Here is a 15,444-nt window from a genome sequence, read left to right on the forward strand (position 1 = left end):
GTCTCGGCCTCCCAAAGTGCTGGGATTACAGGCTTGAGCCACCGCGCCCGGCCGAGATACAATTCTTTAAATATATTTGGGCAAAAGTGATAACTGCAGAAAACAGTGAATGAAAGAAAATAAAAACAATAGCATCCCACCACATACAAGTCCTGACAATTTTGTAACTATCATGCTGTTTCACTCGCCACTGCAAACTCAGCCTCCTGTTTACTTGTTTGGATTAGGACCTGGAGAATGCAGAGTTTGGGGCAGGGCGCAGGCAGAGCAGTTCAAGGCAAACCTACCCTTCAGCGCAGGGCCCCCTACTCCTGCTTAGAAATACCCAGCATTCCAAAGAGAATGTTCCCCTTCTTCTCCCTAGGCCTTGACTTCTCCTTGGGTCTCAGGCAAAGGACTTCAAGACTGAGGAATTCTTACAAGTTTTCCTTAGGCTGCACTGCCCTTGAGCTAAGAAGCAAAATTACGTTTGATGCCCAAGAACACAGGAGGTGAGAGTGAAGGGAAGAGATGGGTGCAGCTGCTTTTACCAGAGTCAGCGGTGCTAAGAGCCTGAGCTGGGGAGCTCGCTGCCATCTCTGCCTAGAAGTCCTCTGTCTCAGGAACTTTAATCTTCCTAAAACATGATTTGCTCACTCACTGCACACATTTTCAGTCCATCTATCCCTGAACCACATCAATCTCCTAAAACATGATTTGCTCACTCACTGCACACATTTTCAGTCCATCTATCCCTGACCCACATCCTCGCCTAGGGTCCCCTTGAAGCACAGCAAGGACAATTTGGGTCAGAGAAGTTAAGCCTCGTTTATTTTAGGAAATAAAAAAATAGACAAATCAGGATGGGTCAATCCATTTGTTAAGTAGAGATGGGACAGTTTGGGATACAATACCCATAAATCACATTTGTGTAGTTCTTGATTTTTTTTTTTTTTACATTAAGCTGGAATAAGACTACCAAATTTCTTGATTTTTTTATAAAGGTGTTTCCCACCCATTTGAGCCTGACCACTTGAAAGAGTTACTTCTGTACACATTTACACAAATCATGATTAGGGCCCTATAACAGAAACACACACACACACATAGAAACTGTTATTTATCAGGTGGTCAAAACCCAGAGATTTGATGATGCCTTATTGTGTTGGTGAAGGTAACGTAATCAGACAATATTTTGTGTGTTGTTTTGTATGGGGAGTAAATTGATGTAATTTCTGTGAAAGGCAACTGGTATTTTCAATCAAAATGTAACTGCAAAAGTATTTGATCTGGCAATTTAACCTTTAGGAATTTATCATGTGGATACAGACCCAGGTGTAAAATAAAATGTGAGCAAAAATATTAAGCATAGTACTCTTTTCACTTCACTTTAAAGTTTTTATCGTGAACAATAACATAAATGCAAAAAAGTACAGCTAAATGAAGCATACATGCAATGTACCTACTATCTTATTTGAGAAATTAAATGCTGCTGGCAGCACAGATGCCTCTATTCCAGCAATCACATACCCTTCCAATTGGCTACTACCCTGAATTTTCAGGTGATGTTTTCTTGTTTTATTTTCAAAGTTTTCTCACCTAAGTAGAGATTCCTAAACAGTAAATTATATGTCTGTATGTATATTAATATTTTATTGTTTTTGAACAGTACATAAATGGAATCATACAATATGTGTTCTTTTGTATGTGGAGTATTTTTTTTGGTTTGTTTTTTCTTTTTTTTTTTTTTTTTTTTTTTTTGAGACAAGAGTTTCACTCTTGTTGCCCAGGCTGGAAAGCAACGGCATGATCACGGCTCACCGCAACCTCTGCCTCCCAGGTTCAAGCAATTCTCCTGCCTCAGCCTCTTGAGTAGCTGGGATTACAGGCATGTGCCACCACACCCGGCTAATTTTTATTTTTAGTAGAGACGTTGTTTCTCCATGTTGGTCAGGTGGGTCTCGAACTCCTGACCTCAGGTGATCCACCAGCCTCAGCTTCCCAAAGTGTTGGGATTACAGGCGTGAGCCACTGCACCCAGTCACTGAATAGTATGTTTTGAAGACTCACCCATGCTGGATGTATAGCCATACCTAAGCTTTACATATTGTTTATGGGCAGAACACTTGAAAGAATGTAAATACTCAACGGGGAGCAGACTAAATAAATTATGGTATATCCACATAATAGAATATTATGCAGTGATGAAAAATAATGAAGCTGATGTTAGATACTAAAATGGTAAGAGCACTAAGCTTTTTTGCTAAATAAAAAGCAGTATATGACCCATATAATAGTATTCTACCATTTGTATGGAAGAAAAATTTAAATCAAGACCAACTTGTTTATATGTATTTATAAAAATATCCAGAATGTTTTTACAGTATTCTCCTCTGGGAGATAAAATGGGTAGCTGGAAAATTAATTCCCCTATCTATTTGCATACTTTCTGAATTTCCTACTACTTGCATGTATTACCTATTGAAAATGAGGCTAGAGAGTGAAACAAAATATTGCCCAGTCGCACAGCTAGCCAATGTCAGAGCCTGGACTCAGCCCGTCCCAGTTATAGGGATTTTAGGCCAGATCTCTTTCTACAACTGTAAAGCCAAGAAAGAATGAATCAACAATTAGCTTTATACTCCATAATCTGGGAAAGCCTAAAAGCATACTCCAACTGAGACTGAATGTTGGTTTGTTCATTTTCCCCGCAGTTCCTCTTCAAGAGACAGTTTCAATCCCACAGTTTTGGTGAAATTCCACTGGGCCGAAACAGGTAATTTCAGAATGACCCACCACAAAGCAGGACAGGATCCCTAAATGACAGGCTTTGGTCAGGATGGCACAATACGTTCACGCTTGGGCAAAGACTCTCTGCCCCAAGTTACATGGCAATAAGAAAAACATAAAAAGAGAAAAGTTATAGTTTAGTTAAGGACAAGAGAAACACCACTCTCCATGAAGAATGGGTCATCAACAGAAAGCAAAGGCAGTGGGAAGGGGTGACACTTCCAGCATGCTGTTTGTCAGGACTGACTGAAGGCAGGCTCTCTCCTGAAAGAAATTGCCATTGACCACTGCTTGGAGATGAGGCTTCATAAGAAGCTCCAGGCCCAGGCAATTGGGAGTACTCAAGTACAGCTTGGGAGAGAAGGCATTCACTCAAGCCTTAGTGAACCAACAAATTACTTCATACAATCTGTAGAAATCAACTCAAAATGTATTAAAGGCACAAATGTGCCAGGTAAAACTCTAAAATAATTCTTTTCCATTATAAGAAAAAACAAAAACCAAAAACCTTAGGTCTTACTCAGCTCCAGCTGCTATAACAAATACCACAGACTGGGTGGCTTATACAAGACATTTATCTCTCACAGTTTTGGAGGTGACAGCAGATACAGTTCCAGTGAGGACCCTCCTCCTGGTGTACAGATGACTGCCTTCTTTCAGTGTCCTCACAAGGTAGGGAAAGAGAGCTCCAATCTCACTCTTCTTAAAAGAGCACTAATCCCATCACGGAGGCCCTACACTCCTGACCTCATCTAAACCTAATTACCTCCCCAGGGTACCCCTCCAAATACCACCACACTGGGGGTTAGGGCTTCAACATATGAATTTTGGGGGAACACAAACATTTAGCCCATAACACCCTTCGAATCAAAAAGAAAAGAACACCATGAAATCCAGTAGAAAAATAGGGGAAAACATTTGAATAGGCAGTTCAAAGAAAGAGGAAAATGACTTATTTGAAGACTTATTTGAAGCTACGCAGTATCACTGGCAATAAGAGAAACTCAGGTTACAAGAAAGGGAAACAATGGATACTGATTAGATTGTGACAAAGATGAGGAAGTCGGTTAAAATCAACTGAGCATGTAAAGAAAGATGAACTTGGTATATTGCTGGGGAGTGTAGACTGTGGAAGCTGAACGAAAGTTTGTCTTTCCTCAGGTAATTTCCATATACAAAAACCCAGAATCCAATTTGTAATTGTGTATAAGTACTCCAGAGGCCCACTCTCATAGGTCCACGGTCTAGAATTCTACTACAGAGATATATATGGTAACATATATTGGAAGCAAACTAGTTGACTATCCAGAAGAGATAAACAAAATGTTTTAAAAGCATAATCTATGACAGTCTGAAACACTGAATTAGATTTATATATAGTACACAGAGCTTAAAAAACATTGTCAAAAAGATAAAATGGTCTCTGCAAGCTCCATGTCCTTCCTATCCTGCTGCCAGATCAGTGTGATCTCTGCAGGGTGGAAGCCCAGGGCCCAGCACCTCAGGATGATATTACAGTCAGAGATGGGGTCATAGTGGGTGCTGATGGGGAGTACCTTTGGGGATCTGAAGAAAAGGGTCAGAGGAAATTTAGAACATTCATTTTCCTTCCATAGGCCATTCAACAGGGCTCACTGATCGCCCTAAGAAGGAAAGGATTTTAGGAAGAGAAACCCAGACACCAACATCTACTCTAAGAGTCCAGGGGGAACATTTTCCTTTTTTAAAGCAGAGTGAGGCAGGATATAGTTGTGGGCACCAGGTCTGAAAGGAGGTGAGGGGGTCCTTATTAAGTAGTGTCAAGGTCACACTGAGCAGGGCCAGGGTTAGAACAAGCTCCAGAAAGAATCAGGATGGAGGCAAAAGATAAGGTCTGAGAGAGACAGTTCGGTTCTTCAGGAAGTAGCTGCGAGATCATGAAAATTAAAAACTTTTATGCATCAAAATATACTATCAAGAGAGTAAAAAGACAATCCATGGAATGAAAGAAAATGTTTGCAAATCATGTATCTGATAAGGGTCAGCGGCGCAATCTTGGCTCACAGCAACTCTGCCTCCTGGGTTCAAGTGATTCTCCTGCCTCAGCCTCCCGAGTAGCTGGAATTACATGCACCTGCTAATTTTTTGGTATTTTTAGTAGAGACAGGGTTCCACCATGTTGGCCAGGCTGGTCTCAAACTCCTGAACTCAAGTGATCCACCTGCCTTGGCCTCACAAAGTGCTGGGATCACAGGCGTGAGTCACTGCGCCCAAACACTTACATATTGGGATGCTTTGGCAGAAGCCAGAGGGGATGTAAGAAATACAACTACTCCGAGACAGCCATGCTGTGAGAACATCAAAGCTAGCTAGGGAGCAAGGATACCTGGAGAAGCAATGAGGTGCTAAACATGCGAGTGAAATTTCTTGGGTCTTCCAGACCACCTACCAGACACCAGCTAAATGCAGGTATGTAAGCTGATTTCATATGGAACAGAAGAACCACCCAGTCAAAGTCTTTCAGAATTCCTAGTTCACAGAACCAGAGGAAATAAATCATTATGTTTTAAGCTCCAACATGAAGTGATTTTTTTATACAGCAATTGATAAGCAAACACAGGGTTTGTAAGAGAAATAAAACTGCATTCTGGGAATAGTAAATTTGGTTTGTATGCTTTTGGCATAACCTGATTAGCTGGCAATTAGCAAAAAGGTCAGTCTAGGAATTCTGTACTTCAGTAGGCTTTCTAGGGATATGAAAGAAAACATTTTAGTTGCTTATTAAGAAAACTCTGAGAGTTTACCTATGGGACACAATTGCGAAATGTCTGTTGGTGTCCTTTGTTAGCACCTTTGACTTTGTTAGTTCAGGTGTGGGCCATTTCCTTTATTAGAATTTTATTAAAGATAACTTTGAGATTGGGAAAAGACTTGAGTCTTTTCTGACTCTGAATGGGCCTAGAGGATATGAACATTCTCTGCTGCCCCATATTTTTCCTCTTGTTTAAAAACAGCAGCAGTGGCATCATTCTCTCCAGCTCTTCAGTCAGCAGTTATGGCTGCCCAAACGTGGAATGCCCTAAGGTGGCTCAGGACATGGACAGGTAACTGGGGGCATGGCCTTGGAAATGTGAGCTGCTAAGTGAGGCCAAGTGGTCTATGGAAATCATGATCTCCCCGCATGGTGGGATTACAAAGGTGACCAAGAAGCACAGACAGAAACAGAAGAAAAGGGAATTAAGAGTTGAAGTACCCACAGAACAGAATCATAGAATGTAAAACAAGTAAACTTTATTTGGGAGACTAGGTGAATCCATCACTGGTCACTGGAACCCTGAATCTGCATTTTCTCCTCAGGAAGGTGGTCTGAAATGGAGTGTGCTGTGTTTGGCAAGGGCTGTAGTGGTTTGGAATCTGGGTAAATGAGCAGAATCAGAGGAGCAGAATTAGTTTGCTGACTGTGGTACCTCTCACACCAACCCAGAACCTGTCCATGGGTCCTCTTCACTCTATCTTCTCCGTTGTCCCGATCCTCTGAGGTGTCCTCCATTTTCTCCCTCATCTCTCACCTGCTTGGTTCCCGAGCTGGGCCTCAGGCCGGTCTCCCCAGAGTAAATGCCCGGGATCATTGAGGAAGCGCTGGCTGCGCTGGCATGTTAGGCAGGTCTGTACTGTCCAGCGCTGTCCCCTGCAGCCTAGGGTGAACATGGAAAAAAGCGTGTCCAGGTTCAGAAGTAACGGTCTCTTGCTGCCAGTTTTGCCTCCAGTGTTTTTCAGTAGGTATCCCCGCTCCCCCACCACACCCCCAATTTGAATGCACATTTGATGGTGTCAGGCCCTGGCACAAGCTCCATCAATTTCCTGGAACTCGTTAAGATAAAGTTCAAACTCCTTAACTAGACTTCAAGAACCGGCCTGTTCCCCTCTCCAGTCTCATGTCTTGCCCTCCTATCTCAAACTCCAGCCTCCTGAACTCTCATTTCCTTGACAGCACCACAAGCTCTCTTGTCTCAGAGTCTTCACACATGCCTAGAATTTCCATCTCTCACTCCCTTTGCTTATCATGAACTTCACCACTGGTATGAGTAAGTGAGCATTCTACTCCCCCAGTTAATTTTTTTCTACACCATTTTGTTTCTTAGTCTGTCCCATCAATCCATAATTTCAATGAGAATAATGAATCTAGCACAGTACCTGACACATTTTAGAAAGTAAGTATTTGCTTAATGGTGATGAATGGTGATGGGAATCATGTCCTCCACAAAGCCAAATAACATCTGTTATTGTGCATGGGTGGGGATGCCTCTTAAAGTAACAGCTATTCTCTACTGCCCACATTGGAAAGAAAAAAAGCCAAGCCCAAATCCTACTTTGTGCAAGTGGAGTTAGCAACTTAATTCAAACCCGAAGAAGGAAGACTCCTGCGAATCCCACACCCAACATCCATCAAGAGCGAGAAAGGCGCTGTTGGCCTCCAGTGGGCCCTCTCCCCCCGCCCCGCCCCCAATGCTCCGCAATCGTCCACCTCGGCTGGAGCACTCACGTCTCTGGCGCTGGGTGCAGGTGAGGCCCGGGACAAGGAGGGAAGAGCAGCCTCGACAGAGAGTCCTCTTCACCGAGGGGTCCCTGGGGGCGGAGGAGGACAGTGGTCCGGCGTCCCCGCTCCCTCTCGCGTTCCTCCCGCGTCCCGCCCGCCGCCGACCCCGTGAATGTCTCACCGCCGCAAGACGAGCCGCTTCGCGATGGTCCTCTCAGTGTGGCAGTAAAACCTCGCTAGCGCCTGGTTCTCGGGGTCCTGGGCAAGGACACAATGGGCGGCCTGCGGGAGGGGAGCGGTCACTCTGGGGCGCCAAGCACCGTCCCCTTTGGGGCGCTTGTCGCAGACTCACCTGGTACAGGAAATTGAGCCTCTGGAAGGCCTCGCGGTCCTTCACCGACCCCGCCATCAGCGCCGCGCTCCAGGGCCGCCCGCAGACCCGCCCCTCGCACAGCCCCGCCCGGGCGTCCGCGCGAGGCCTCCTGGGAAGCGTAGTCCCCGCGCCCTCGGGCGCCTCCCCCAGGCCTCACAGACTCATCTGTTCCGAAATCCATCCCCAGCAATCCATGCCCAGGGTCCCTTTATGAGTTTTCAGTGCTTTTGTCTTCCTCAAGCTCATGACCAATTACATCACGTAGAGACCTAGTGCAGCAGGTGAGGATCTTACATCGGCTAGACATTTTCAGGACAGAAGGCTGGTCTCTTTATGTAGCTAGGTAAGGGAGATGGTTATGTGCAATTTATACCCAGCTAGAGCTTCTGCTCTATTCTCCTGAAGTCAGAGGCAGATGCCTGTAAGATCTACAGAGGGACAGCACAGAGGTAATACATTTAAAAAAAAAGCACTGGTGCCAGTGGAGGTGAAAGTGGGAAGGATCATAAGGGTGCTGGAGGGAGGGAAAAGGACTCCTGGTCCTCAGAAAGCAGTTTACTCCTACTATTCCACCTACCAAAGAAACACACTTCCTGTTATGCAGTGCTGGACACACAGTCGGTGATCTTCACTTTCTGAGTGAATGGTTTCTAGGCTTAGGTACAGCACAGAAATCTGTCAACAGCATCCCCTGTCCCTGAAACTTCACCTCACACCCCTCCCTCTGACCTCTTCTATCTTTCATTTCTTCTGTCTGGTGTCCTGTGACTCACAGTGACTATCAGTTACTGAAGTGAGAAGCAGAGGGACGTGAATTGGAGAAGATGAATGAACCCTGAGATGGGGAGGGCAGCATAAGTCAGGAGAGGATAAGACTTCTCTCCACTCTCAGACCCGGTGCCAGGCGGGGGCAGACAAGCAGGGCTCCAGCTGGGAGGAAGGACAGGCTGAAACCTCCTCTGGAACTAGTTTCACAAGGGTCCTCAGACTCAAATGAGAGAGGTGTGTTTAAAATGTAGATGTAGGCTGGGTGCGGTGGCTCACACCTGTAATCCCAGCACTTTGGGTAGTGGAGACAGGCAGATTACTTGAGTTCAGGGGTTCGAGACCAGTCTGGCCAACATAGCAAAACCCTGTCTCTACTAAAATTAGCCGGGTGTGGTACAGCATGCCTATAGTCCCAGCTACTCTGGAGGCTGAGACAGGAGAATCGCTTGAACCTGGGAGGCGGAGGTTGCAGTAAGCTGAGATCACACCACTGCACTCCAGCCTGGGTGACAGAGTGAGACTCTGTCTCATAAATAAATAAACTGTAGATGCCCAGGCCCACCCCAGACCTTGACTAACCACTAAGGGTGAGACCCAGGAACATGCATGTGAACACCCAGTGATTCTTACACATCAGTACAAGGCTGTCACCAAATTACCACACAACACAGAGATCACTTCAGTGGATCCTTTGTTCCATATTATTTTAACCAACCAAAGTATCTTGCCACAAAGAACCACAGTCAAGGCACAAAGGTAAGAGGAGGAGAGTCTGGACAAAGTCCTGTTGAGGTGGTAGGAGGAACTGAAATGCCCTCAATAAACTGCAGATTCTTCTCTCAGTCATTTCTGTGAAGATTACCCGAACAGCAGATAATCCAAATTGGTTTAGTTTGGTTTGGCATGCATCACTTTTTACCTTTTATGACAACATATGTACCCTATAAGTTGTTTATTTTGGCCTAACATGAAAATCATTTACATTCTCTGAAAAGGGAAATGGCAAAGGGTGAGGGATGGCAACAAACAAGCAAAAACCTGGCTTTTGTTAACACCAGTTCCAGGCCAGATGCACACAGGCCAAAGGAAGTTGCCTATCTGGCCCTTCCCTATGTACCACCCTCTCCCACTGTCTTAGGGTGAGAAAGACTCCACTACCTTTCTTCCTTTCTGGCTTGGACACCTTGGCCAGGTAACAAGGCTGACAATTTGGGGGTAGCTACTTAGTAACATTCTTTAAGGCCAGGGCTTTGGATACAAATACCCTTCTCTTTCCTCTAATACCTGACTCTCCTTTCCAAGTTCCCTTGGGAACACCGTGAGAGGATAGATGTGTCTTGCAGGATCTCTTCCACCTTGCCCCTGGAGAGGAGCAAAGTGACTGACTTATTGGCATAAAGAGGCAGGCAATAAGCCAACTCTGTGGAAGGCTGAGGCAGGGACCTGGGTTCTCTGCTTTCCTTTCAACCTCTCCTTCTCACCACATTCCCACCTCTGGTCAATCCTACCCATAATGGCAATCTTACCTTTAAAATAGAACACCAAAGAAACCTCCCTCCCTTTCATTAATCTCTAGGAATCTATTCCTTTAGCCCACTTCCCTGACCTTCCTTCTAGCCTTGTTGATGTCCAATCTCTGCCCTCAGAAAAACTCCTCAACATCTAGACCCATGAGAGCATCTGTCATTCATCTTTCTTGAATTTAGAGGTACACAGACCCCTGTAATCTACCTCAAGAAGCAAGACTATCCTGGGTCAAAGAACTCCCTAAAAAGATGTGCAGGGGTTTCTTTTTCCTCCTCTGGTTTGAGCAAGTCAGACCCTCACAGATTTTGTTTCTGGAAAAGTCTCTCCTTCCTTTCCAACCCGTCCTTGTGCAACAGAAAACCTGATGGACTTCAGGGTAGACAATCGTCTGGGAACCAGCTCCCCACCCTGACAGTTAGGAGGGAGTCACAGCTGTGCTGTCTCATCCAGCCCAGTCCTACCTCCCCCTCCACACAAAACCATCCTAGAAACCGAGGTGTTTCTCCATGATGATTCAGGACTGGAACCAGGTGGACACGAAGACGTTCCAGCAGGACACAGGAAGGAGGCCCGTAGCACTTGACCCTGCCTCACCCCAATTATTCCCACATCCCAACCTGTCACTCCCAATCTGTTGGGGGCCTGATGGTAAGTGGTGCAGCATTCTTCCGTCCAGCCCGGATGCCTGGGTAGAAGAGGGGCCAAAGTTTCTCAGTAAAAGTATCAGTGAAGGTGTAGATATGAGAGCGGTCTGTGACATTGTAGAAAGACAGTGTGCCGGCCTCATAGTCTAGGAATATGCCTACCCGCTTGGGTTTCACTTTGATGTGCAAAGGGGTAAAAGGTGTGGTGGTGGCCGCATATTTGTCCCCATTCCATAGCCGCACCCGCCAGTAGCCAGTCTCAGGGAGTGGAGTCAACTCGCCCTTTCGGCTCACGGAGTCCCGGCATACACCCACTGCCCAGTGGGTCTTGTCGCCCACCTCCACCTCCCAGTAGTGTCGACCTGAGGTGAAACCCTCAGTAGCCAGGACGCAAGGGTAGAAGGTGAAACGCCTTGGTGTGTCAGGGAGATCCCGAAGTCTTGTCTCCACGAACTTGACGCTCTTACGATCCTCCGACAGGACTAGGTTAGGATGAGCTGTCTCAGGGTCCAGGGTCACATCCGCTGGCGGGAGAAGCCAGAGTGGGGAGCTAGATGAGGATGGGAATAGCTAAATGCCCCTGCCTCACTCTTCCAGCCTGCCTTTACAGAGCCTGGTCCCTTAAAGGTCCCCAGAACAACACGGTTTGGTTAACTTTCTCAATCCATGGTGTCACCTAAGGGAGGGGAGAAAGCAATGGCTCACTTCTCAAACTGACCCTAAAGTAAACAATAATCTCTTGAGTCTGCAGTGGCTGGTAATGTAGGTTCCCGCCTGGTCCTCTCTTCATCTCCCTCTGATATTATCATTTATCTAACTACATAGAGAAGTACAAGGTGTAGTCTGAGAGGCAGAAAAAACAGAAAATGTTAAGGATGCAGAGCAAGACAGCATATGGTCTAGGAATAGCGTGACCATGTGTCACTGGCCTGGTTTATGACTGTTTATCCCTGCATATTCACCTTAATATAATGACACTCCCTTTCAGTTTCTTTCTTTCTTTTCTTTTTTTTTTTTGAGATGAAGTCTCACTCTATCCCCTAGTCTGGAGTGCAGTGGTGCGATCTCAGCTCACTGCAACCTCTGCTTCCGAGGTTCAAGCAGTTCTCCTGCCTTAGCCTCCAGAGGAGCTGGGATTACAGGCGCCCACTACCACATCTGGCTAATTTTTATATTTTTAGTAGAGATGGGGTTTCACCATGTTGGCCAGGCTGATCTCAAACTCCTGACCTCAAGTGACCCACCAGTGTTGGCCTCCCAAAGTGCTGGGATTACAGATGTGAGCCACCGTGCCCGGCCATTCAAGGTTATGCAAGTTTACATGGTAAATTATATAATCACTCTACCCGATCTTTGGCAAATTATTTAACCTTTCTGGGCCTTGAAAAAGTATGCACCTAAGAGTAGGTAACACTTAAGGCTTCCTCTCACTCCAAGTTCTGTGACTCAGGGTGAGACTAAAAGCCAGATAAAGGGGTAGGTGTTGGTGGGAGTAAGAAAAGTGAGAGATGGGATAACTGAAACCCATATAAGGCAGGACCTAAAAGCTTTCTTCTCTCTAGTGGTTCCTTCTAGTTTCCTTTTGGGAACAACTCACCAATTAGCTGTTTAAGGATTTTCCTTAGGGCAAAGTACTGTCGGGGGAAATTGCTGAAGTTCTTTTCCAGCTCTATGGATACTGAAGTCACCTCCATGGTCTTCACCTTCTCACATCTAGGAGGGATAGGGAGATAGGGGAAGAAAGGGCAGGGTTAGGGAGAAGCTCCAGCCAAGTGACTATTCAGATGTTAACATCTTTAGGGAGAAATGAAAATTCTCCATCTTTCCACTTTCTTCCTCCTCCCTGAAGAGCTCACCTGTTGCTTTCTTTTACTAATCCAAGGAGAGCTTTATGATCCCGTGGACAGATCCTCATTTTGAGAATGAGCCTCTAAACTTTCTAGGAATATTCCTATATTTCATGCAAATGGATGATTGCCCTCCCTGTTCTCCCAACCCCTTCCTCCTTCCATCTTGTTTGGACATAATTCCACCCACTGGCACAAGCAGAATCTGGTTCTGCCTTATCATTCTCCTTCTCAAGAAGTCCTGATGTTCAAAGGGGAAAAGGGATTATTCTTCCCAATAATTTGTTCTCTACCTGGCATCATGGGCACAATGAACATTCTCCCATACCCTGCTCAGACACTACATGACTTTCCCAACCTTACCCCCAACCCAAACTCTTGACTGTACTCCTCTCTAAGCCAGGACCTAACTCACTCAAAGAGATACAACAATCACTTACTTTTCCAGGGTACTTTTGACATCCTAGAAGGAAGGAGAAAAGAAAGCAGTATTGGTCCTGGTATTCAGTGGTCCTGAAGGCAAAAGGTTCCCCCTCCTCCCAAAAGTTCCACAGCTATAAAATAGGCATAGGATAAACTGAGGGTCACACAGTGCAAGAAGAGCTCCAGGGGGACCTAAGTGCACTTCTCCCAACCTAATCCCTACTTTCGACTTTTGGTCATCATGAAGCCTGGTCATTTATATCACTTCCAAATGATTTCTTTTATGCTTGTCTTTGCTCCTCAAGGATGCTGGGAGCTCCCTACCGGGGACAGGGATTGTGACAGTTCTTTACTCTGGTCCCCCAAGTACCAACCACATATCTTAGTCTCCTTGAGGATCAGTATAGAGTTCCAGACTGGTGGCATAGGAACAAATCACACATTCCTGTTACGGTTTGGTATTCTCTGTCTTGCATTAGTTAATAAACATTAATAACTCGCCAGGCACAGTAGCTCACGCCTGCAATCCGAGCACTTTGGGAGGCCAAGGCGGGTGGATCACTTGAGGTCAGGAGTTTAAGACCAGCCTGGCCAACATGGTGAAACCCTGTCTCTACTAAAAATACAAAATTGGCCGGGTGTGGGGGTGTGTGCCTGTAATCCCAGTTACTCAGGACACTGAGGCAGAAGAATTGCTTGAACCCGGGAGGCAAAGGTTGCAGTGAGCCAAGATCGCACCACTGCACTCCAGCCTGAGCAACAGAGCAAGACTCCATCTCAAAAAAAAAAAAAAAAAAAAAGGAAGAATAAACACATTAATAACTGTGTGCTAATACTGATTTGTGAATATTTGGGATCCAGAAGACAAAGACGACAAATCTCTGTCCCACAAGGATTTCCCAGTTTAATGTGGAAGGCAGAACACACATACATGAAAGGACACAGGAACAAACACCAAGCAATACGTAACACAAAAATAAGTGTACAATGAAGCCTCACTGATTCAAATGCTGGTAATCTAATCTCTAAGATAAAAAATATGTTCCCTACAGTTTTGCTAACACCATTCATTTACTGAAGAGAACAAAGTATTTCAAATATTTTAGAGGTATTATTGATATATACATAACAAAAGCAATATATTATTTAAACATAATTTCAGGCATACCTCATTTTATTGCACTTCATTTTATTGTGTTTTGTTAACACTGAGTGTTTTTCAGCTAGATGGTTTGTGGCAACCTGTGTTGAGCAAGTCTACTGGCACCATGTTTTCCAACAGCATGTGCTCACTTCGTGTCTCTGTGTCACATTTTGGTAATTCCCACAATATTTCACACTTTTTCATTATTATATCTAGTATGATCTGTGATCAGTGATCTTTGATGTTACTATTGTAATCGTTTTGGGGCACTGTGAACTGCATCCATATAAGACAAACAACTTAATTGATAAATATGATATTTTATGTGTTCTAACTGATCCACTACCAGCCATTCCCTCATCTTTCTCCACCTCCTCTGGCCTCCCTATTCCCTGAGACACATACAACAATATTAAAATTATATCAATTAATAATCCTGCAATGGCCTCTAAGTGTTCAAGTGAAAGAAGAGTCACATGTCTCTCACTTTAAATCAAACCTAGAAATGTTTAAGCTTAGTGAGAAAGGCACATTGAAAGCCAAGATGGGCTAAAAGCTAGGCCTATTGTGCCAAACAGCAAGCCAGGCTGTGAATGCTAAGGAAAAGTTACTGAAGAAACTTAAAAGTGCTACTCCAGTGAACACATGAATGGTGAGAAAGTGAAACAGCTTTATTGCTGAGATGGAGAAAATTTTAGTGATCTGGATATAAGATCACATGATTCTCTTAAGCCAAAGCCCAATCCACAGCAAGGCTCTAACTCTCTTCAGTTCTATGAAAGCTGAGCGAGGTAAGGAAGCTGCAGAAGAAAAGTTTAAAGTTAGGTATTAGTTTGAAGGCAAAAGGTTCAAGAAAAGAAGCCATCTCTGTAACAAAAATGTGCAAGGAGAAGCAGCAAGTGCTGATGCAGAAGCTGCAGCAAGTTATCCAGAAGATCTTGCCAAGATTATTGATGAAGGTGGCTACACTAAACAACACATTTTCAATGTAAACAAAACAGCCTTCTATTGAAGGAGGTGCTATCCAGGACTTTCACAGTTAGAGAGAAGTCAATGCCTGGCTTCAAAGCTTTAAAGGACAGGATGACTCTCTTATTAGAAGCAAGGGCAGCTGGTGAGTTTAAGTTGAAACCAGTGCTCACTTACCATTTCAAAAATCCCAAGACTCTTAAGAATTATGCTGGCCGGGCGTGATGGCTCAAGCCTGTAATCCCAGCACTTTGGGAGGCCGAGACGGGTGGATCACGAGGTCAGGAGATCGAGACCATCCTGGCTAACATGGTGAAAACCAGTCTTCACTAAAAATACAAAAAATTAGCCAGATGCAGTGGCAGGCGCCTGTAGTCCCAGCTACTTGGGAGGCTGAGGCAGGAGAATGGCGTGAACCCGGGAGGTGGAGCTTGCAGTGAGCTGAGATCCGGCCACTGCACTCC

At 45.0% G+C, this 15,444-nt stretch overlaps 2 protein-coding genes across 4 annotated transcripts in view; both read right to left on the reverse strand.

Moving 5' to 3' along the window:
- Positions 1-6,019: 6,019 nt before the first annotated feature.
- On the reverse strand, positions 6,020-7,731 carry RPP21 (ribonuclease P/MRP 21kDa subunit). 3 transcript variants are annotated; one of them, XM_012001469.1, is made up of 5 exons: positions 7,638-7,731; positions 7,467-7,567; positions 7,292-7,374; positions 6,318-6,443; positions 6,020-6,162 (listed from the first exon to the last, which is right to left on the reverse strand). In XM_012001469.1, the coding sequence occupies exons 1-5, from the start codon at positions 7,692-7,694 to the stop codon at positions 6,065-6,067; spliced, it is 465 nt and encodes a 154-aa protein (XP_011856859.1). In that variant the 5' UTR covers positions 7,695-7,731; the 3' UTR covers positions 6,020-6,064. The 3 variants fall into 3 exon arrangements, with proteins under 3 accessions (XP_011856859.1, XP_011856858.1, XP_011856860.1); XM_012001468.1 differs by having other exon boundaries at positions 7,292-7,410; positions 7,638-7,694; XM_012001470.1 differs by having other exon boundaries at positions 6,102-6,164; positions 6,313-6,443; positions 7,638-7,705.
- Positions 7,732-9,100: 1,369 nt separating this feature from the next.
- TRIM39 (tripartite motif containing 39) overlaps positions 9,101-15,444 on the reverse strand; it is a 19,301-nt gene continuing 12,957 nt past the window's right edge. The window contains 5 exon segments of the mRNA XM_012001471.1: positions 9,101-11,121; positions 12,195-12,310; positions 12,454-12,509; positions 12,512-12,548; positions 12,885-12,907. Coding sequence (XP_011856861.1) covers positions 10,574-11,121; positions 12,195-12,310; positions 12,454-12,509; positions 12,512-12,548; positions 12,885-12,907 — 780 coding nt within the window. The 3' untranslated portion in view covers positions 9,101-10,573.

This window comes from Mandrillus leucophaeus, unplaced genomic scaffold (assembly GCF_000951045.1).
Source record: "Mandrillus leucophaeus isolate KB7577 unplaced genomic scaffold, Mleu.le_1.0 Scaffold660, whole genome shotgun sequence".
NCBI lineage: Eukaryota > Metazoa > Chordata > Mammalia > Primates > Cercopithecidae > Mandrillus > Mandrillus leucophaeus.